The sequence below is a fragment of the Lontra canadensis genome, unplaced genomic scaffold (assembly GCF_010015895.1).
Source record: "Lontra canadensis isolate GAN:19392208 unplaced genomic scaffold, GSC_riverotter_1.0 scaffold73, whole genome shotgun sequence".
NCBI lineage: Eukaryota > Metazoa > Chordata > Mammalia > Carnivora > Mustelidae > Lontra > Lontra canadensis.
The window spans coordinates 10,491,994-10,515,015 of NW_022631067.1; the positions used below are offsets into that span (position 1 = coordinate 10,491,994).

The window sequence follows — 23,022 nt, forward strand, 5'->3', positions numbered from 1 at the left end:
TCTTATAGCTCCTAGGGAGAAAAACAAATGGTGTAAGACAGCGGCTGCTCAACAGGGAGCTTCTGCCTTCTAGAAAGTGGTTTTACAGCCAGGCGGAAGTGGTCCGCTGTGACCCACTAAAATCCTGTATCGCATGAGTGGATGAAATCAGAATTCTCTGCCATGATTAACCCAGCACTGGCCTGTGTATTGGATAATTAATGGCTTCCAGCATTTATGGGAAAGGGCTGAGTAGGGATGTCATCCTTGCTCTGGAAGCCACAAATTACCACTGGCTTCTGATGATTTATCATCTTTTTCACCACAAAGCCTCATATTAAAAAGGCCAGAGTCATGGAGGGATCTTTAACCATATAGGCCATATGTACTGTGACCACCTCATCCAGACTGGGCAGGGAGTTCCGTGAGATGACAGTGCCCACGGCGAGACGGGACTCCAGGATCATCTAGCGTCCGGTCCATGTCTGGGGACAGCAGTTGTAAAAGCAGCTCACCCAGGAGAAAGAGGCTATTTTGGTGCTCCTGGAAGCTGTCAGCAGAGGCGGAGCTGCTACATCACCTCCCCAAATCCAGTGGCTTCACACACTAGAGGTTACTTATCATTCGTCCGGTGGCCGTGGGCAGAGGTGGCTGTCGTCCACACAGCGGACCCACGCTGGCACAGGTGCTGCCATCTTGGGAGTGTAGTTTCCATAGCTGACCCGATGACGTCCACCCCAGCCAGCTGGAAGGCCACATCAAGGGGCAGACAGCGCCCAGTTAGAACCTGACCTCCAAAATGGCGCATTATCGCTCGCTCCGCCTTCCGGAGGCGGGCGCTCAGTCACATGAGCGCGTGACCGCAGGGCCTGCTGGGAGGCGCGGTGCGGCTCTGTGCCCGCAAGGACTGACAACCAGCAGACGGCAAGGAGGCTGAACCCAAGCCACCTCCGAAGCCCCCCGAGATGATTTCGGGTGTTGTGCCCCTGCTATTACTGCACTGGCTGAGATCACAGAGCCCTTGGCCTTCTGGAGGTGCGATTAATTGCTTCTGTGGCTGGGTTGTCGAGGTTGATGGCTGAGGCATGATTACTTATCTTCTGAGGCATGATTACTGTGCAGGTAACCGCTCGGTTGCATCAACTAAGAGACATGTTTTATAGTCAAGGAAAACAAGGGAAGAGGGACATCTGCAGAACTTCTCCTGGGAACCCCAAATGTCCTGCTATCCTGAATCTTAAAATACTCTTATGGGCAGACTATGAAATTATGACTAAGGGGAACTTACTAGATAAAAAATTTGATCTATTACCAGGAGCTGATTTTATAGGAACGATAGTGGGGCGTCTGCTTTAGAGCTGAAGACTCCTTCCGTGATGGTCTTATCCACTACGATTCATGTCGAGACTCAGTAATAAAATCGTGGTGTAATTGCCGCCTAATCAGAGAGAGGCTCTCCCATCACTGATTGCCTTGCCTTGCTTCCTCAGGGTTTGAATGCCATCTTTGACCTCTTGGTGATAGGCAAATTAAATGTTCTGGAAATGGTCCAGAAGGTACTACATAAAGACAAATCATTAGAGGTGAGTACGTCCTTTTTGTCTCCAGCCCAGACGTGGAAAATATCAAGTACCAGCTGATTTAAAATGCCATTTTCAAAATATTTCTTGCAGTTTTGAATCTTAAAATAGCTGGCCCTTTCGTGGGCTGCGGTGTCAGCGTAGCTCAGGCATTGTTGCACGTTCATACCTAGCTTCGCTGCACTTCTCTTTGAAAATCTGTGCCATCAGGGGCCTGGCGTTGTCCTTTCAGAACATTCGCGTGCTCAGGAACGGGGGCCTCCTCTTCAGAATGACCCTTCTGGCCTCGGGGGGCGCAGGGGTGCTCTACGTGCGCTGGAAAATCATGGGCACTGGCCCGCCCGCCTTCACCGAGGTGGACAACCCCGCCTCCTTCGAGGACAGCGTGTTGGTCAGGGTGAGTGCTGGGCCTCTCCCCCGCTGGGTGTCTTCTCTGCCCACCAGGTCCCTGCACCTTTGTCCTCCTCTTCTCGCTCCCCAACACGCCCACAGAATCGCTCCTCAGTCCAACACCTCCACATCGGTTTGCTCTCACGAAGGATATTCTAGGATGAAACCCAAGTTTTATTAGGGGATGGGGAGGGCATAAGCCCTTTGTATTTCCATTCGAAACAAAATTAAAAGAGCAACGGTTCTTTCAAATATCAGGTTCCCTGCCAGCCTCAGTAAAGTGTCCCCTGACCCCATTGCTTTTGTTGTAAAGAAAATTGATACAGCGGGATTAAGACAAAATATGACCACATCGGTTATGTATCTTTAAATGTCCAGCAGTATGAGGACTCTCTTTATTGTAAAGGTTTGCTTGTTCTGAAGGCAAGCGTGTCAAGCCACAAATTCTTAGCTGTGCATTTCATAGAGATAGAAATCAAAAGAAGGAAAAACCCTGTTCTTATATTGTCAGACACATAGGTGACCCCTGGGCCTCAGATTTCCTGGGTCACAGACTTTGGGCATCCCTCAATAAAGGGGACATACTTTGACCAGAAATATAACATGTACAGCAGAGTCTGCTGGCTTTGCTGTATTTTTGTCTATTACAATCGGAACGCATTTCATAAATTGCAAACTATGGCCTCGTGTCCAATATAGAAATTGGCAATATTTTATTTTCTGCAACTGCTCTCCTTGAATAGAAGCCTATGAATGCCTCAAAAACAAAGTTTCATATGTGTGTGTGTGTGTGTGTGTGTGTGTGTGTGTGTACATCTAGAAGTTCTGTATCAAGTAAATGTTTGTTTTCCTTTTGACTGACAGGCCATAAACTATAACTACTACTATTCACTGAACGCCTGGCTGCTGCTGTGCCCGTGGTGGCTCTGTTTTGATTGGTCGATGGGCTGCATCCCCCTCATTAAGTCAGCCGGCGACTGGCGGGTAACCGCGCCAGCAGCTCTCTGGTTGTGCCTAATTGGCCTCATATGCCGAGCCCTGTGCTCTGCAGACAGGCACAGAAGAAGGTAAGAGGCTGAATTTTAACTTGCACACAGGGTTGAGTCAGAGCCTTTTGCTCCATCCAGCACTGTCCGTTTTAACAGTTTTATGGAGGTCATGTCCAAGGACAGTTATTTCCCAGACATACCTCCGTCCCTTTGGAGTCCATTGCCAGCTTCAGCCGGTGGGGCGTGGCCTTGGAGGAGAGGGATGGATGACGGCTCCCTCCCCACCTCCCGTGGTGCCCTCGAAGTAGCGTCTTGAGATCCTTCCCACTGCAAGTGGTAGAGTAATTTATGGTCAGAACAGACAGTGTAATTGACGCGGGCCGAGCCGTTAGTTCACAGTTCTCCTTCAGAAAGCCCTGGTGGGTTCTAGCCAGGCCTTCTGGTGTGGTTTCGTAGAAAATAAACTACTGCCCCAAAGACACTATTCCTTTTTGCTGGGGAGGTGGGTGAGGGAGAGAAGGAAAGGTTCTTAAGGAAATAATTGGGGGAAAAATGTGTTTCATGAGAAAGAAAACTATTTAAGGTGGTTGAGTCCCTTTTTAGTATTCTCAAAATAAAGTTTTATCTATTAAATTGGTTCATAATTCTAAAGGGCAACTACCTTTAGTCCCAGTTCACTTATACACATGCAATAGTATTTTTTTAAAGATTTTATTTATTTGTTTGAGAGAGAGAGAGCACATGCAAGAGAGAGAGAGAGCGTACTAGCAGGGAGCCCGACACGGGGCTCAATCCCAGCACCCCGGGATCATGACCTGGGACGAAGGCAGACGCTTCGCCGACAGGGAACCACCAAATTTGACCTGGCTTCTTAATTGTTCTTGTGTCACGTGGAACACTGGACATGTCGCCTCTTTTCAGACGTGCTTTGTTGCTCAGCTTCCTTTTTGCTTGACTGATAATTATGGTGATGTAATACGCAAAAGTGATTTTGTTAATTTCAGGTTTTATGAATTTGAAACTAGTCAAGTATTATTATTCCTGGTAAGATTTGTTGCGGGGGCAGACTTATTTCCCATGAAAACTATATTGGACTCATTGGGACCAATATACCTACTGGTATATTCAACGCTACATGGTTTGAGGTGGGGTTAAGAGGAGGTGAATCAGGGGCGCCTGGGTGGCTCAGTCATTAAGCATCTGCCTTCAGCTCAGGTCGTGATCCTGGGGTCCTGGGATAGAGCCTGCTTCAGGCTCCCTGCTCAGTGGGAAGCCTGCTTCTCCCTCTCCCACTCCCCCTGCTTGTGTTCCCTCTCCTCGCTATCTCTCTCTGTAAAATAATAAAATAAAATAAAAGTAGGTGAATTAATAAGGCCTTATAAAATGTAATCATTCTAATTTTACTCATATGGATTGGACAACTTACAAGTCTTATCCCTGCGTTTGGTGCAGCGCATTAGTGAGATTTTATGACTTATCCTAATACTGCCAGGCTAAACCCTAGGCCCTACTAATGACATTTCTTTGCTACTGCTGATAACGTTTCCTCAGCTGATGACACGAAAAAAAGGGAGCCCTTATCACTATTTTAATGTTGAGTAGGAATTTTTTTTTAGCAGGTCTGAAAATAGCCATTTCAGTGACTTCTCATTTTCCAGGATCCTTACACTGGGCCTGGGATTTCTCATTATTCCATTTCTTCCTGCAAGTAACTTGTTCTTCCGAGTGGGCTTTGTGGTTGCAGAGCGAGTCCTCTACCTCCCCAGCGCCGGGTACTGCATGCTGCTGACTTTCGGATTCGGAGCTCTCAGCAAACACACTAAGAAAAAGGTATTGGCCCAGAGTGGTGCCGTTCGTAACCAAGACATTTGGGTGGCTCCTGCTCGCGACATTTACTGTTCTCTCTCTCTTCCTAAGAAATTGATTGCTGCTGTCGTCTTGGGAATTTTATTCATAAATGTGCTGAGGTGCGTGATTCGCAGTGGCGAGTGGCGGAATGAAGAACAGCTCTTCAGAAGTGCCCTGTCCGTGTGTCCGCTCAATGCCAAGGTACGTTGGCCGCCATGTTTCTTTTTGAAAGACTTCAGTGCAACAGCTGAGTAAGAGAAACGTTTACCTTCGCACAGAATCTAGCATAAGGCCAAGACCAAACACTTGGTTCTTTTCTTGGGTTTTGTTAATGATCTTGGTAAAACTTACTACAATCCCACGGGGCCAAAATAATTCCAAAGAAACCATTACAACCAGATAATGGCAGTGAAACCACAGATTACTTGGATGAAGTTTTGCTTGTCTTCCAGTTGGTCTGCACAACCGCCCCCTGAAATGATGGCAGGGAGGTAACCGCACACATCCAGACGGCACCTGGGGGAGGGGCAGAGTCAGTCCCTTCAGAGCACGCCTCGGCCCACAGCATTGAGTCCTCCTCCAATCTGTAACTTGAACGTGAAGCCCCAGTGAATGGGCAGCACTTTGTTTCAGGAAGTTTAAATTACGCTGTCTGGTGTATCATAGTACACATTTCTGTCGCCTGTGGTCTCTCTGCTTGCGATTCCTTTCGTCAGATTAGGTAAAAATAAATGTGTAGACTTCAGAATTGGCAGTGTTTTCATTGAAGCCGTCTGGTAGGAATTTGTTTCACTTGTATTCTTGATGAATCCAGCCTTTTCATTTAACCAGCTGTGCCCTTTTGGGCAAAATTAAACTGCTTAGAACTTTCAATGTCCTTATCTGTAAGAGGGGAAGTAATGTCTGTCTCTTGGGTTTCTTGTGAGGCCTTAAAGAAAGATGGCGTCCAAAGAGCCCTAACGTGGTAGTTAGAACATAGTAGGTGCTCAAGAAATGTTCGCTTTCTGGGGCTCATTTTAGTTTTGGTTGTCTTGTTAAATGGCAAGAGGAGAATGCTACTCGCTCAAGATAGGAGGCCAGGGTGTTTGGTTAGAAGAGTTATCTATTGGTATAGATTGTTATTAAATTATGGTATGTTCTCTCTCAGCTCTTCAGAATAGGAGTTCCTAGGATGCTTCAATGTATTCCTCTAGTGGGAGAGAAAGAGCTCTCTGGAGTTCTCTCTCATTTCCATATTCTATATTTAAGAGAAAGCAGTGATTTCAGGCAAAATTATATGAATAAATCTAATGAATGGTTGGCATCTTATTGTGATCCTGAAATAAAGAATCGTATAAAAGGTGCTAACTCCTTATTTGCCTTTTTCTCGGATTCCAGAACAAAAAAGATCTTCCTCATGTTTTATAGTTAAGAGACCCTGATAAAAGAGTGAATTTCTTCAAGCTTTGATCCTTAATTTGATTTGCTGCCTATCCATTTATTTTTATGCTACTAAAAATAAATCGCCTGTGATTTAATTTCATAAATGCTAATAGATGTGCTTTATTTTTGCTTTACTGTTTGAATAGCAGTAATTATCCCTTCTATTTATATAATTCTTTTCCACAAGGAACTCCGATTTCTTTGTAGAGGCTCTATAATTAATCTCCATTATCCTCCCTCTAAGATTTTGAGAGAGAGAGGGTTTTCTTTTCTTTATTTTTCCAAACAGGAGAAACTGAGGCATAGAAGGATGAAAGTGATATTATGTAGATGAGTAGTTTAGATGGTAGTTAGAGACCTGGTCCCATGTGCTACCCGGGTTATGCCAGTAAGTGGGATGGAGGGTGACATATGTGATGTTTGATCTCATGGGTCTTCCTAGGAAGTGATTTCTTATGTTATAGGATAGAAAACACAAGGGGTGTACACATGGACACACACACAATCATATGTCTGCATGTGTAGTTTTCTTTTGTAAATTTAAGGCATACGTGGAACTCCTGGGTGGCTCCGTTGGTTAAGCGTCCAACTCTTGGTTTTGATTCAGGTCATGATCTCGTGGTCCTGGAATGGAGCCCCACGTCGGGCTCTGTGTGCGGTGGGGAGTCTGCTGCAGATTCTCTCTCCCTCTCCCTCCCACTCACTCTCTCTCTCAAATAAATGAATAAAATAAAACATACATACAAGACCTCATCTTCGAATGGACCCATTGGAGACACTCCTTTCTAAGAAAGTTTTTCAGTGTTACCATTCAGTATGAGCAAGATAAGAGTCTTGGGGTTTTGGGTTTTTTTTGGTTTTTGTTTGTTTTCCTTTCCAATATAAATTGTGGTATAATTATCTGTACCTCCTTTATTTTTTCTTTTTTTTTTTCTTTTTTTTTTTTCTTTTTGGAAAAATGCGAGACTCATTTCAGGGAAGAAATCTCATTTAGGAAACACTGGTTTCATTCAGCTCTGTTGTAGGAAATACATTCTCTGTATTGGTTTCCACTTTATATTCATTGAATACTAAGTAAGTACTTGGCACCTGGCTGTAGATTAGGCTCAGATTTACCACTGAGACTCATCTTTTCCAGAAGATCATAGTGCCAGTGCCTGGTCAGCAGTCGGATTACCCACACTGCCTTGCAGATGGTGGGCACTCAGTATTAGTTATGGAATTGAGCAGCATGGGAATTAAAGTTCTTTAGCCTACAATGGATGAGACACCAAGCATTGAATGATATCTACAGTCACTTTTTGTTTTTAAGGCTTAAAAGTATGTGCCACTTTGTATCAACTCTGAGGTACAATTCTAAATTCTTTTAACAAGGAAAAGGATCATATACCCTGATGGAGGTAGTTCCTTAAGGATGAGTCAGCATGGTTTATAAGTTTTTTGTTTTTTTTTTTTTGCTTAAAACATTTTAACATCAAATGGGAACAGAAAATTTGAAGCAAACTGGCTTTAGCTCTGGTGTCAACACACCTTCCATTGTTGATTTCCATGTCATGGGCCTGCAGTGGTGTTTTTTTTTTAATCTGCAGTTTCTGTGCTGGTTTGATGTCTAGCATATGAATCACAAAGGCTAGAGGGAAAGTTCAAGAATAAACAGGGTTTTTCAGTCTTTTCCAGAATATGGAAGCAAAAATCACTCATTCTTTAAATGCTGTTATAAGGAAACTGTTTATGAGGGTTTGGGGATTGGTTGGTTTGTTTATAGTGGGTTACCCAGACAGCTGTTTTCCATTCACATACTTCCCTCACTGTAGCCCATAGGATGAGGCTGGCCTCTGGGTAGGCCTGTTTATGTCAGTTCTTAATTATGGACGGCTTGCCTTCTGGGGCTGTGTCCGGTTTGTAACGAGTGCCATGGAAATAAGTACGGTCTGAATTTCTGGAGTTTACTGTCCTTTTCTCCTAATCTGGTGGCTGGCATTCGGGGTGTCTAACAGAACACTGTGTCTACTGCAGAGGGCATTTGAACTCTTTGAGCATTTTATTGAGAAAACAGAGTTTGCCCATAACAAAGGAAAGCAGCAGGAGCTCAGGGGCAAAAAGGTGGGAGTCGTGTGTGGAAGTCTGAGTAGAAGCTGAATTTGTATGCTGGGGACCACAAGGGCCTTGCTCACCAGTTGGATTCTCCAGATTTGGTTCTTTTTTTTTTTTTTTAGAAGTTTGTATTTTTTTTTTTAAAGAGTTTATTTGACAGAGAGAGAGATCACAAGTAGGCAGAGAGGCAGGCAGAGAGAAAGAGGGAAGCAGGCTCCCTGCTGAGCAGAGAGCCCGATGTGGGACTCGATCCCAGGACCCTGAGATCATGACCTGAGCCAAAGGCAGCAGCTTAACCCACTGAGCCACCCAGGCGCCCCAGATTTGATTCTTTTGTGCGTGGGACGGGAGGTGAGGCAGCACACCCAGGCTGGGGCTGGGGAGGCACGAAATGAAACCATTTAGAGCACACTTTGCAAAGCACGCCCTATAGCCATAGCATTAGCTCTCATTTGAAGAGGCAACTACCTACAAACGGACAATAATATGGTTCTGGGAGTTTAAATTATACGGTGGGCTGCACAGTCCTATACATTTCTATCACCCGTGATTTCCCTGTCTGTGACTCCTTTTGTCCAATTAGATAAAAATAAATGTATAGACTTTAAAATTGGCAGTTAAAAAACAAACATCTGGTACCTACGTGCTTAAAAGAATGTCGCCCTGTTCCATACCCTTCCAGAAATACTAGTGTTTTGAAGACAAGCTGTAACTGTCAGTTAAGTTTGATAAGGCAGGAGGTTTTTTGAAGTACTCGATGGAGCGCTGCTTGAAATGTGCTCAAACCATTACCATAGTTCATTATGTATTAACTGGGGGCTTAAAGGAAGACGTTTGTTTTCTCACAGTTCTGGAGGCCGGAAGTCCACCATCAAGATGCCGGCAGGGTTGGCTTCTCCTGAGGCCTGCCAGCGGTGGCCTCCTCACCTGGTCTGTCCTCTGGGCACGTGCAACCTTGGTGTCTCTCTCAGTGTCCAAACCTCCTCTTCTTAGGAGGACACCAGCCAGATTGGATTAGGACCCACCTCGATGGCCTCAGGTCAACTTGATCTCCTCTTCAAGGGTCCTGTCTCCACATACAGTCACGTTCTGAGGTGCTGGAGGTCAGGACATCAGCAAATGAATTTTGGGGGTGGTGGGTACACTCCAACCGTTGACATGCAACAAGGAACGTTATTTACTTAAAGAAAAATAGCAGACGGCATGAGTGAGTGTGTCTAGAAATCACCTCAAGCAGCTGGCCCCATTCTCACTCAGCAGCCTCAGAGATGGCTGTGATACAGTGAGAAAAACACAGGTTTTGGAGCCGGGCTTCAAATGCCGCAATTCCCTGAACTCGGGAGGGTGACGATAGTGGCCACGTGACGGGGCTGCCATGTAGAGAAGCTACATAGGCATATGTGCCAGCCCCACACTGGGCTCCTGGCGACCCTCAGCACACGTAGGCTGCCAAGATCCGTACTAGGCTGAACACACCTGATTTGAATACATTTCCGGGGAATCATCTTCTCTGAGATTGCGATTAGCCTGTGTGTAAAGCCTCTAAAAGGCATGTCCATAAATACTTCTTTTTTTTTTTTAAGATTTTATTTATTTATTTGACAGATCACAAGCAGGCAGAGAGGCAGGCAGAGAGAGAGGAGGAAGAAGGCTCCCCGCTGAGCAGAGAGCCTGATGTGGGGCTCCATCCCAGGACACTGGGATCATGACCTGAGCCGAAGGCAGAGGCTTTAACCCACTGAGCCACCCAGGCGCCCCTGTCCATAAATACTTCTAATAATAGCCCTTGTGAGTCTACAGTTCTGCTGTCCCGGGGTCATTCTGGGTCTCTGCCCCTTTCCTTGTAACTTCTTCTTAAGCCCATGTACAGTTGAGAAAATGCCCAGGTGCCCTCATGTGAAGCTGACCTGAGAACTTTTGGTGGCTTTGCAACTGGGAGTCCTATTTTTTCCGGCCAACTTTACCATACCCTCTTCAATCGCTAAAAATTCTCTCCTCGTTCTCTCTTCCCTCTTGACATGGAGGCAAAATTCTCATAACAGGAAGTTAACCATTTTAGGTCTTCAAAAAATTAAACATATAGTTACCGTATGATGTAGCAACTCCACTTCTGGAGACATACCCACAAGAATTGAAAGCAGGACTTCAAAGAGATGTGTGAACACTCATGGTCACAGTAGCAAAACTGTGGAAGCAGCCCAAGCGTCTGTCCCTCGACAGATGAACGGATGAAGGAAAGGTGGTGTATGCCTGTCGTGGAATATTACTCAGCCTTGAAAAGGAAGGGGATTCTGACAACTGCTGCAATGGGGATGAACCTGGAGGACATTGCACTAGGTAAAACAAGCCAGTCACAAAAAGACAAATACTGCATGCTCACGCTCCTGTAAGGTACCTAGCGTCATCAAATTCATCGAAACAAAGTAGAACGACGGCTGCCAGGTGCTGGGGAGAGGGGCAAAGGAAGAGTTACTGTGTCACGGGTACAGACTTTCAGACGTGCAAGAAGAGGAGAGTTCTGGAGGTAGGTTGCACAGCAGTGTGAGTGCACTCAACCCTGCTGAACCATATGCTTAAAAATGGTTAATCACCCAAAACTAATGAGACATCGTGTGCCAACAGTACTCAGATAAAAACAATGTTTTTAATGGTTAAGATGGTAGCTTCTAAGTTTGTTTTACCACAACTAAAGAATGATTTTCAGAATCAAAGGATCATTATTAAATACCTTTTTAAATTAACTATTTTGCGGACAGTAATCAGTGACATGTAGAGCATTCACAGTGTGGCCAGACCCTCACTTCTCTCCAGTTCTGGTACATTTCATCACCTGCTTCTCTTTCTTTGGCTACATTATCCCCAGGCGGTTTCCCCAGCTGGTGGTTGGATTAGAGAGGTTGAAACAGGAAGGTCTTATGGGATCTTTTCCTCCCCCGGCTGGCTTGCTCTGTGTGGTCCCAGGACCCGTGGCTGCACCGTCTCAGCCTCCCGACACGCTGGCGTCCCCAGCCTGCTCCTCTCCAGAGCTCAGGGGTCCACCTTGGTCTCTCTACTTGGGTTCTCCAAGGATTTCAAAATCAGCCTGATGGCCTAGCCCCCCATGCAAGCCCAGCCAACCTGTTGTATCTCCCCGCAAAGCCATCATCTGAAAGTTAGAAACCTGAGTTCATTCTTGACGTGCTTCCCCACTCTTATCAGTCCACCAGCCGTTTCTGTGCTCGTCGCTTCCACGGTGTCCTTCCAGGTCCTCTGCTCGTTCCCCACCACCCTCGTTCAATCTGGTGTCCTCCCTTCCCCTGTGCCTCAGGCTGTCCCCGGACCCTGGCATCCGCTTCTCCCCGCTCACATTTCCCGCAGTGTCACTAACTTGTATAACTCTGATAGGACCTTCTGCCACCCTCCTATGCCTGGCTTTTGTTGTAGGTTGGTTTGTGCCCCCAAAAAGGACACGTTCAAATCCTCACTCTGGTACCTACGAGTGGAGGCCTTGCGGATGTCATCAAGATACAAGTTAAAATGAGTTCACAGTGGTACAGGGTGGGCCCTTAATCCAATACGACTGGTATCCTTGTAAAGAGAGACACAGACACACAGGGAGGAGGCCGTGTAGAGACAGGGAGAAGCTGGAGCCACACAGCTTCAAGCCAAGGCTTACAGCGACCGTCAGAGGACAGGAGAGACGCTTTCTCCCTCAGAACCTCCGGTAGAAACCAGCCTTGCTGCCCCTTAATCTTTGCCTCCAGAACTATGAGGGAATATATTTCTGTTGTTTTAGCCACCTCTCAACTCCCCCGTACTTCCCAACCCAGCCCCTACCTCCCCCCGCCCCAACACCCTGTGCTATTTTGTTATGGCGGCCCTGGGAAACACACACACTTACAGACTTTGTGGCGGTCCTTAATGCTTCTGGACGAAGACTAAATCAGACCTGTCACGGCTTGGGGCTCCCTGAGCAGCCTGCACCCCACGCCCTCTGGCCTGGCCCCCCCGCCCTCTGCACTCCAGCAACACTGGGCATCCTGGAGCCTGCTTGTTGTCTGCTCTGGCCGGCAGGCTTACTCCAGCCCCTTCACCTAGTGACCCCCTGCAGATCTCCAGAGGACGGAGGGCCCTTCCTCAGGGAGGCCCTCCCCCGGCCCAGACCAGGTGCCGCCCTGGGGACCCACCGTCCTCCACAGCCCCAGTTGCCTTCTAGTGACACACTTTACAACAGGATGGACTCACAGCTGGGCCTCCAGGAGCCGGGGGTCCGACGGGTTTGCTGGCCCAGCGTCTAACTGCCAGCGCTGCCTGGGCTGAAAGAATGAGAGAGGGAGAATGCCATCAGCGTAAACTAGAATGCAGTGCTACAGCAGAAAGCTGTCCTACAAGAAAGGGCTGTAGTTGTTAAAATGCAGAATCCTTGTTTCTCCCTCTCACAACCACGTGTGGGTGGATTTTATGCCTCAGCCCCAAAGGGGGATGATGGGTGTATTGGTGGAGGGGGTGGGTTGAGGTTTTAGCAATAACCCTGCTTTGTGGGGCACCTGGGTGTCTCAGTGGGTTAAGCCTCTGCCTTCGGCTCGGGTCATGATCTCAGGGTCCTGGGATCGAGCTCTATATCTGACTCTCTGCTCAGCGGGGAGCCTGCTTCCTCCTCTCTCTCTCTGCTTGCTTGTGATCTCTGTCTGCCAAATAAATCAAATCTTAAAAAAATAATAAAAATAAAAAACCCCTGCTTTATAATTTTCGAGGTTTCTTTACTTAAATATCCCTCTGTCATCCCTGCGTGACATCATCTGCTTGTGGCACCCTGTCCTTCCCACCTTTTCTTCCAGGATGGGGATTAAAGTGTGACCCTGACCTGCCCTCCGTAGGGTTTTAGCCAAAGTTCTGGTGGTGTGGGGTTTTTGTTTTGTTTGTCTGTCTTCCCTTTGGCTTTGGTTTTTGGTGAGAAGCTGCTATAGGTATCCCAGCTCTGAACCAAGAAGCCTGTCCACTGACGGCCAAGTTTATATCTGTATTTCCAGGTTCACTACAACGTTGGCAAGAACCTGGCCGACAGAGGCAATCAGACAGCCGCCATCAGATACTACCGGGAAGCCGTGAGGTACAGCAAGCTTCTTGTCTCTTTCACATCCGTGTCTGGTTTTAACTGTCGGGGATTCAGAAAAGACCCCGACTTTAAGATAATCCTTGCCAGTTCCTGACAGTTCAGTGAAGACCACTGAGCATTAACAGCTCGGTTTCTCTCTCCGCTTCTAGACTAAATCCCAAGTACGTTCATGCCATGAATAATCTTGGAAACATCTTAAAAGAGAGGAACGAGCTACAGGAAGCAGAAGAGCTGCTCTCCTTGGCCGTGCGGATACAGTAAGCGTGGGCTTGTGGGATCCCAGCGGCAGAGAGAGGCGCACCTGCGTTCCGAGGTCGGGGCCTTTCTTTTCCTTGTTTCTCTTTTGAAAAAATGCTCTTCCAGGCCGGACTTCGCGGCCGCGTGGATGAATTTAGGCATCGTTCAGAACAGCCTGAAACGCTTCGAAGCCGCCGAGCAGAGTTACCGGACGGCGATCAAACACAGAAGGAAGTACCCAGATTGTTACTACAACCTCGGGCGGCTGGTAAGTGTAAGGTGTCCCAGGGCTGCAGAAGAAAAGCTTGGTTTTTCCCTTTATATAATAAAATGGCAGAAGCGCCACTCGTGCCAGCAACGCTACACCCTGTAAAGTTCTTTCGCGTGCTCGTCCCGTGAAGGTAGCTGTTTGAGGTCCTTGTCTGTGACTCTTTGAGCTGGAGTAAAGAGCAGTTCAACGTGAATTAGGCAAGTGTTAAATTATCTCCAAGCCCACAGGTTAAACCAAGGAATAAATTAGAAGTTTTTTAAGTCCCTCGTGCCCTGTAAAACAGTACTCCAAAGGTCACTTCCTGATAAACATCAGTTTCTCTGTTTCAAAAACATGAATAAAAGCTGAGATTAACAAAGCAAACCCGTAACACGGCTGCTGAGTTTCCATCTTCTTCCTCCAGGGACAGCCCCCGAGGTCCTGGGCGCCCGCACTAGCTGTTTTTCCTGTAACATAAAGCCCGGGGGGATTTATTTGAAACCGCTTCGAGACTGTCCAATAGAAATAGGAAAGAGTGTGTTCCAGAGTGACTTTCTCTTCTTAGGTACTGACTCAAGATCTGATTGCTCGTGATTTTCTTTCCCCATACTTTATTTCTTTTTTTTTTTTTTAATATTTTATTTATTTATTTATTTATTTAATAGAGAGAGACAAAGTGAGAAAGGGAACACAAGCAAGGGGAGTGGGAGAGAAGCAGGCTTCCTGCTGAGCAGGGAGCCTGATGTGAGGCTCGATCCCAGGACCCTGGGATCATGACCTGAGCCGAAGGCAGCCGCTTAAGGACTGAGCCACCCAGGCGCCCCCATACTTTATTTCTTTATTCAAGTAAATATTGCAACAGTAGCTAATACAATAAGTTCAGTAATGTTAAAATCTGAAAGCATGTATCGAAAATGATGGTGACGTGGATTCTGTCATTGCTTCTGAGAAACCTCCATTGGGATGCACAGCTCAGTCCTTAAAGCTCTGGATTTTCTTAATGAAGAAGAGAGCTGGACACACAATGATGTGAAATGATGGAGGTGGTGTAACTAACCTTTTTGGGGTCATATATACACGGGCGTCACATCGTCACGTTGTACACTTTAAACTTCTATAGGTACTATGCCAATTATACCTCTGTAAGACTGGGGGGAATAAGACATACCCACAGACAGTGTAAGTCTTTAAATAAGAATGATTATATTCTCCCTTCAATTGGGCTTCAAGAAACTCATGCATATGTTCCTAATATATTCAGTTTGGTTAAATGAGATTGTTAAGAGAAAGGGGTTTTATTCATTTTAGCCAAACTGGAATACACGAATAGTGATGTGATTTTTTTTTTTAAGTTTAGATATAATCTCCCAGATTCCATCCAGCCTAGCCTCACAGGTAGGAGGACATCAAAGTTGGTTTTTAAAGAGATGCCTGTTTGTCCTCACTTGAAGGGTCTAGAAACTTCTTGGTTTTATGGGATCCTTACGTTACCAAAACCAGTGGTTCCCAAAACTGGTTGTATATCCACGTCCTCCCACCGCATCCCAGATTTATGGGATCAGAGGCTCCACAGATGATACAAACATAGGTTTGTATTTACAAAACAAACCAACGAAATTCTCCGGTCATCCCAATACCCTGCATTTAGGAAGCACATCTATCCGAGGACTGAGAAGACAGACTGACCAGCTCAGAGCAGAAGAGACTGTTTGGGGAGCGCAGCCTAGGAAACATGAGTCGCTTTAAGGATTATCACAAATCCTGGCTTCCATTCTTAGCCTGATGGGAATGTGTCTTGGTCTAAACTGCTTTGTTTCTGGATTGGTTAGCAATGATTTTGCATGTTGTGGAGATAGAATTTTATGAATGGAGGAAACTAAGTGACAAGAACGTGTGGCTAATGATGGTAAAGTTTCACTTCTTCCACTATGCATACACCCATTTAAATGAGCAGGTACTGCATGTATTATAAATTTTCAAGTGAAGTGGCTTGCGTATTTATTATTCAAAGAATAGAAAACATGTTTCAGTTATGATGTATCTGGGGAAGATACCATCTTTTTTTACGTACTCTAGTGTGGAAAAGAGGAGTTGTTTCTTCCTGGGCTTGGAAGAAGTTGGCAGTAGTATGACTGAGTCCGTGTAACAGCAAGATGTTTAAATAAGGAAAATTGATAGCAGGCAATTCCTGTCATCCCACATAACTTTCTCTAGAGCCACTTGGCCTTTTCCCACATTTTTGTTTCCTTTTACATTTTAAAATTCTGTGCTAGTTATAAACTAGATCTAGTTACAAACACAGATGTAGATATAGCTTTCTCTATGAAACCTGAAGGTTTAAGGAGAGCTGAAATTATTCTAGTGAGAAGCTGTTGAAGGCAGATTAAAAAAAAAAAAAAAAAACTTTCCTCTGCCCTCTTAGGTTCTGCCTTTGGGGCCCTGCAATTAGACTGACTACAGACAGATTAACAAGAAAGAAAAACAATTTATCCACATATGCATTGTGGATACACCTGGGGAAAAACTCAAAGGGGTGGTTAGAACTTGGGCTCATATAGCACCTGAACAAAGAACAGTAAATTTATAGAGAAGTGACAAGGGAAAGAAAGGGGTTTTAGGCTTCTGAGGGTGGCAAACTGTCAGAAGGTAAATATAGGTGGAAACTAATGAAGGTTTGTGTAGGTCCTTCTTCAAGGTCATACGACATCCCCAGGAGAGGGGATTTACGGCAGTCCTTATGTCTCTTGTTTCTGCTTTTAGTTACATAAGGGAAGCTCCAAGAATGCTTCTTTATGCATCTGTTGAATCTCAAGTGTCTTGAGTACAGTAATCCTTACATCCAGGTGATATATTTGGGATAGTGTATTTTTATCCTCTATATTGTCCTCTCTGGGGAGGAGGGTGGGAAGACAGGAAAACCTCGCCATAATGATACAAGTAGAGACTAAAAACTTCAATCACATAAGGCATGTGGATCCTTGCAAGGTCAGTGAAGTAAGAATGGAGGATGGGAGTAAATTGGGTGTTAGCTGAACACTTGCAGGGATGACTGTTTTTGTTTACCATGTCTACTGCACTAGGACTTGCACATTATATATGACGTCCATATGAATTCTCCCAATTTTTTTCTTCTGTTCCGGAGGTAGCTTTTTAAGTTCCTATTTCAGAGTGTATCTGCCTACAGCCTTCCAGGTTACACTTAAGGCTATACCACTTAGCAGGCTTTTTCCTTCCCCTAGTAACCGCCTGTCGCTGCAGTTCCTTGGGGTTTGAGAAATAGAGAATTTACGCTAATAAGCCCTCTGTAAGAGGTCCAAAGAAAAGAAAACAGATTATGAAAGTCAGGATTTTATCCATGTGCTCCAGTCCTTGGAATTCATTCCCACTTCCGTGTAGAGGCTCATCTGTAGTATTAAGTATATTAGACTTTGTAGTACTCTCTATGTATATTGTTTACTAATTATGCTACCGTGAAATGATCTTCCTGTGTTCCCTTCTGCCAACTGTTCTTGCTTATTTAAAGATTTTGCTCTCCATTGTTGTTTAATTATCCAGCTTTTGCCTGCTTGACAGCTTAAAAGCATTAAGACCTTAATCTTTAGCAGCTCAACCAACACTTTTATATATTGGTGAATAAGACGAAGCTAATAACTTAAAATTTTTCTTTTTAAAAATCCTCCTTAGCCAGTCTTTAGTAATGAGAGACGGAAATGTGCTTTGATTTCTGTGCCCATAAGAAGGGAATATAATGCAGTTTCCTTGTGAAGTAGAAAATTGGCAAAAGCTGGATTGTTTGCAACATGTTACTATTAGAGAATTTCAGTAATAGTGACCGGAGATATTAACTAGAGACGATTCATTATGCAAGCCTGATCGTATCAGTCAGGAGCCAGTCAGGAAAACAGAAACAATGCTAATTATTATATTGTATCATATTTAGTTTATTTTTTTTAGTAATCTCTATACCCAACATGGGGTTCAAACTTACAACCCCAAGATCAGGGGTCACATGCTCTTTGGACTGAGCCGTCCAGATGCCCCTGTATTTTAAATAGAGAAGATTCAGTGTTGAGACTTGGTGAGATAACTATTGGAAGACTGGATGACAGGATGGAAAGATGACGTTAACTTTGAGAGAATAAGGAAACCGCCTGTAGGGTTGGGGGGACCAGCAGGAGGAAATGGCATGACCAGAATATAAGGGCTCAGAGAAGGGGCTACCATCTCAGAGGCCACCATAATCTCAAGAGCTGAAATCATGAAGGGGGAACTGCTACTTCTAGCCTGGCATGGTGGAGGGAGAGAGAAACCCCTTCAGATGCATGACCAAGAAAAAGGAGGGACAGTGTGAGAGTGGGGGAAAGGGCCCCTCTCCCTGCCATCTGATGTCACCTGTGACTCCTGGCAGAAACCTAGCAAGGAACCAAGTGACAAAGGACCCTGAGAAATGTGTTTTATGGAGTACAGAAGGATGGGCATAGGGCTCGTAGGTAAATAATGTGTGCATTACCTGTCTCCCTTTTGGGTCGGTAGTTCTGGCCAAATCCCCATTTTTCTCTGCTTCCCTTCAAGTGTTTGTTCACTTCATGCAAGATGCTAAAAGAAAGGGAAAGTTGAGACAAACTAAAAGGATAGTTAATTTTACCTAATTCCGTCTGTTGTTATTATTGAGGAAATAGTAATAATAAGAAGAAATAATAAAATACATGAAGAATTTTGTTTTTGTGTAATTGAAGTTTTGTTGGTTTGCCTGTGTATTAAGAATATCACCACAGAGGTTGTCCAGCTGACTCAAATGCGTGTCACTTGTTAGAGAGAATGGACCAAGAAACCAATGGAAACTCCAATACAAGCAATTAAATGCTGGCATAATTAACACCCTTAATTATTTTACTTTTTGAACTTTTCACATCATTTCCTTGCTTACAGGGTGAGATACTGTGACTTGAGTTTCTGAGTCTCATGGGAAATCTGACAGCATCATCAGCAAATAGATAGTCATAGGGTCTCCCTAATTAAACCTTTCTTTCCCTTACTTAATATGCCACCTGTGTGCTATGTGGGTCATAGAGAAAGTGAGAATGTTTCTGTTGTCTAATAAAAAGACAGACTTGCCAGTGAGGAAGCAAATTGCCTTAAACTTGGATAAATTGTTATCATTCGTAGTTTTTGCAGAGGTAAAGGAACGACGTTCATTCAGATGAGATGGGCATTTGAACTGAGCGGAAGAGGGCAAGAGGTTCACTGGCCAGAATACATCCATCACTTTCTCCCTGGGAATACTCTTCCTAACCGTGCACGTTGAAAGCTACCCATTGTGTGTTGTCATCAGTGTTAAACAACATGCCCTCTCAAGAGAAAGCCACAGAAAATTCTGTCCTTCCTACAGGAGGCAAACAGGCTTCATATTGCCAAAGCAGGGTGCCTGGCTGGCTTGATCCGTAGAGCAGGTGACCCTTGATCTCAGGATTGTGAGTTTGAGCCCCATGTTAGGTGTAGAGATTACTTAAAAATATAATCTTTTTAAAAAATCGCCAAGGGTTTTCACATTGCCGCTTGAGACTTTTCCAAGGAGTTTACTAAGTATGTCTGACGCACTCATCATTTTGTATGTAGACAGGAAGACCCTGCTAGAGGGTCCTCCACAAAGTGAATTTAACATACATAGCTGTTAATCACATTAACTATTTTATTTACCACTTTAAATAATACCTTACCAAAGATAGACTATGTGAAGCGTTTCTAGAAGACTAATGATTAGGTTTTTCATTTATGTCTCTCCGGGAGTCTCAAATATTATTTGACACCTGGAATTGCTACATTACGAATTACAGTCAAGCGGTTGTAGGCTCGGAAACTCGACTATCGGTGCTTGTTCCTGCTTTACCACTTCTAGACCTGTAACTGTGAGCAGCGTGCAACTTGGAGAAATTAACTTCAGTTTCTCTGTGCCTCTGTTGTTGCATCTGTACAATGGGGATGGTTATCTACTTCAGTGAGCTCTTTTGAGGGTCAGTTGAGTTACTGTGAAAACTTAGGAGCTCAGTAAGCACAAGCTAGGCTTTGCTGAGTTTGGGGTTTGGTTTTGGGTGTATCTCAGAGAGAGGAAGCAGCGACGTTGCAATATTGATTTCTCGGGGCCGGGCTTTATTTTCAGTATGCGGATCTCAACCGCCACGTGGATGCCCTGAACGCGTGGAGGAACGCGACTGTGCTGAAGCCGGAGCACAGTTTGGCTTGGAACAACATGATCATACTGCTCGACAACACAGGTACAGGAAGGCGCCTCGCGTAGATCGGGGGACACTACGCCCCAGTGCCGCGCCATTGGCTTGGTCAGTTTGCTTCCCAGAGAAGTCATCCGAACAGATTCTATGTGCTTTTTTTCTCTAGTGTAGATGAGTTGAAAAAAATTAACAGAGGCTAATAGTTAACATGCCAAAAATTATTCTTCTAGAAAACGGTTTCCTTTGACATATTGAAATATGTATGTGTGGGGAAAATGACACTTAGAATTAGTGCTGAGCCATGGGGGAAGATGGGCACAGTCTCATTTCTGGAGACTGTGATCTAGCATTGCCCATCATCTCGGATGCTGGAGGTACCCAAAAGTGAACAATGATGGCTTTGGGGTTAATAAATGCGAGGTCTGTGCTCTCAAGTTCATGGACTCTTCTTAGAAGAGATGTCCTCAAATCTACACTCAGAGCCGTGGATTCTTAGTCTAGATGTAACGCTAACAGACTTGATGTGGTTTCTGAGCCGGGATCTTAGCTCCAGCAGCTGGAGTTACTCCACTCCCCTACTTTTGAAAAATCGAAGCGTCCCGTAAGAAATGATAGTTTTAATTTGGCAGAATTTCAAGCCAGTGAAGCTGCCTAAGCAGGGTGGAGAAGAGATACACACTTGCCTCTAATGAAGGTATAAAATTTGTACTTCGATCTGATAAATATCCAGTTATTAAAGTGTTACTATGGATACTGTTATTCTCCAGACTGCCTTTCTCCAGTTTAGGTGTAACTGGTATCTGGGGAGAAATGAAAATCAGGTTTTATGTGCTTTTACAGAATTTAATCAAAGGCTGTTTATATATTATGTCAGAATTGTGCTGGACTGCATTGGTTTTGCAACAGATTGTATCGTGTGTGTGTGTGTATATCTGTGTGTGTTGAGCTTGTATAAGTGTATTGTGCATCTGTGTGTGTGTTGTGTGTTGTGTGTGCACATGTCTGTTGTGTATCTATTGTGTGTGTGCGTGTGTGTTATGCTTTCTTCATTTTCTTCATTCATTCTTCATTCATCACCATTGTGTACAATGCACTGTTAAACGGAATAAAACACCAGTACGATGTTAACATGTTTTTCTAAATGTTGCTGTGTTCTCCTCGTAGGTAATCTAGCCCAAGCCGAAGCAGTTGGAAGAGAGGCCCTGGAATTAATACCTAATGATCATTCTCTGATGTTCTCGTTGGCAAACGTGCTGGGCAAGTCCCAGAAATACAAGGTGTGTAAACCGCAGGCCGTGATTTCTGGCGGTTAATGCCAGCATCTGACAGAAGCCATAAGTGTTACTTCTGCCCAGTTAAACTCAGACCGGCTCGGTCAGTTTATCCTGGAGAAGTCGCCCGAAAGATGGGTTTGCAGGGTCAGACTTCATGTCCTTTCTCATCAGAGTTCATTACCTTGTTCAAAGGTGGGGAGGGGAGGAGAAGCCCAAGGAGGAGGCAGTGACAGCTCATCCTCGCCAATGCCCCAGCCCTCACTGTGGCACAAAGCTGTCCAGTGCTGTCCCCTGCCATCGGACGGGAGCTCTGGGTTGTTTGCTGGGGCCGCCTTCCGCCCTAAAGGAGTGACAGCCCGTGGGGAATACAGGAGAGGCGCCTGCTGCCTCCAGCCACATGTAGGGTTGTCGTAGGCTGTCCGCAAGGCCCTGGCAGCCGCTGACCAACGGAACCACAAGATACGAGATCCACGCTCTCTCCGACCCAGCTCCCAGGACTGGCCAGGAGTGGACCACGAATCAAAAGGGGCACGGCACGACGCCCGATGTCCCTGAGGGGACTCAGTGTGCCTAACACCCGTGACCTCAAACTTTAAATTGGTGGATCAGAACCAAGGGGGGAGTGTGTGAGATGCAGTCGGCCCAGATCCCTCCGCATAAGAGGTCTGTCTCCATCGTTGTAAAGTCAGGCACGGGGCACTTGTAGCACGGGGCACTGGGTTTCTAACACAGATGTTACAGAAAACACACTTCAGAAACAGCGCCTTAATCCTTCATGATAGAAGGATTTTCTTTTGGGATCCAGAGCTATGTTGATTTTGATCACACGAGGCCAAAGGAGGTGATCAGTTTCTGTTTGTTCCACGTTCTTTACTTCTCTTCTGTTCACCAGGATATCATCACCTGCATAGTTTTCCATGATAACAGTAAGCTATTTCATGCATGTCTCATTTTAAAATATCAGGGAGTTTAATAGCTTCAGCACACATTTCAACATTTCTAGATTTTGCTCCAGACATGCTTTTTAAGGGGGTGAATTTTTATGTTTTGTGGGTTTACCTATGTAGAGCTGGGGGAGGAAGGTAAGGTTTGTGGTTTTCCCATCTAGGACCTCTCCAGCCTTCTCCGTCAGCCAGGACATCCAGCGACCACCAGCAATGGCCACTCATTTTCAAAAGGCAGTCTCTGTAACCACTGTATTGATTTTTCCATCATCCCATAGTCTATAAACTAGAATTCCTTTTTTTTAAGATTTTATTTATTTATTTGACAGAGATCACAAGTAGGCAGAGAGGCAGGCAGAGAGTGGGGGAAGCAGGCTCCCTGCTGAGCAGAGAGCCCGATGCGGGGCTCGATCCCAGGACCCTGAGATCATGACCCGAGCCGAAGGCGGAGGCTTAACCCACTAAGCCATCCAGGCGCCCCTATAAACTAGAATTCTATTAAGGGGACAGAACCCACGGTCCATTTGACTTCCAGCTGACATCGTTCCAGATAGAGTAGAAAATACTCCATAGAGCAGAACGGAGAAATGGGTTTCCTATTTTTCTAGATATTTTGCATCCTAATTGTCTAGGCCAGGGCGCTGAGCCTAAGATAAGGAAAGAGGAGAAGTTTTCAAGTCGATTTAGAGTCTC

At 45.2% G+C, this 23,022-nt stretch overlaps 1 protein-coding gene across 2 annotated transcripts in view; it reads left to right on the plus strand.

Annotated features, from left to right (window-relative positions):
* TMTC4 (transmembrane O-mannosyltransferase targeting cadherins 4) overlaps positions 1-23,022 on the plus strand; it is a 64,129-nt gene that overhangs the window by 37,022 nt on the left and 4,085 nt on the right. For both annotated transcript variants that reach the window (XM_032881094.1, XM_032881095.1), the window contains exons 7-16: positions 1,470-1,562; positions 1,792-1,956; positions 2,814-3,016; positions 4,597-4,768; positions 4,856-4,987; positions 13,312-13,391; positions 13,547-13,654; positions 13,761-13,902; positions 20,042-20,156; positions 21,276-21,388. In XM_032881094.1, the coding sequence (XP_032736985.1) occupies positions 1,470-1,562; positions 1,792-1,956; positions 2,814-3,016; positions 4,597-4,768; positions 4,856-4,987; positions 13,312-13,391; positions 13,547-13,654; positions 13,761-13,902; positions 20,042-20,156; positions 21,276-21,388 (1,323 nt within the window). The remainder of the gene's footprint in view (positions 1-1,469; positions 1,563-1,791; positions 1,957-2,813; positions 3,017-4,596; positions 4,769-4,855; positions 4,988-13,311; positions 13,392-13,546; positions 13,655-13,760; positions 13,903-20,041; positions 20,157-21,275; positions 21,389-23,022) is intronic.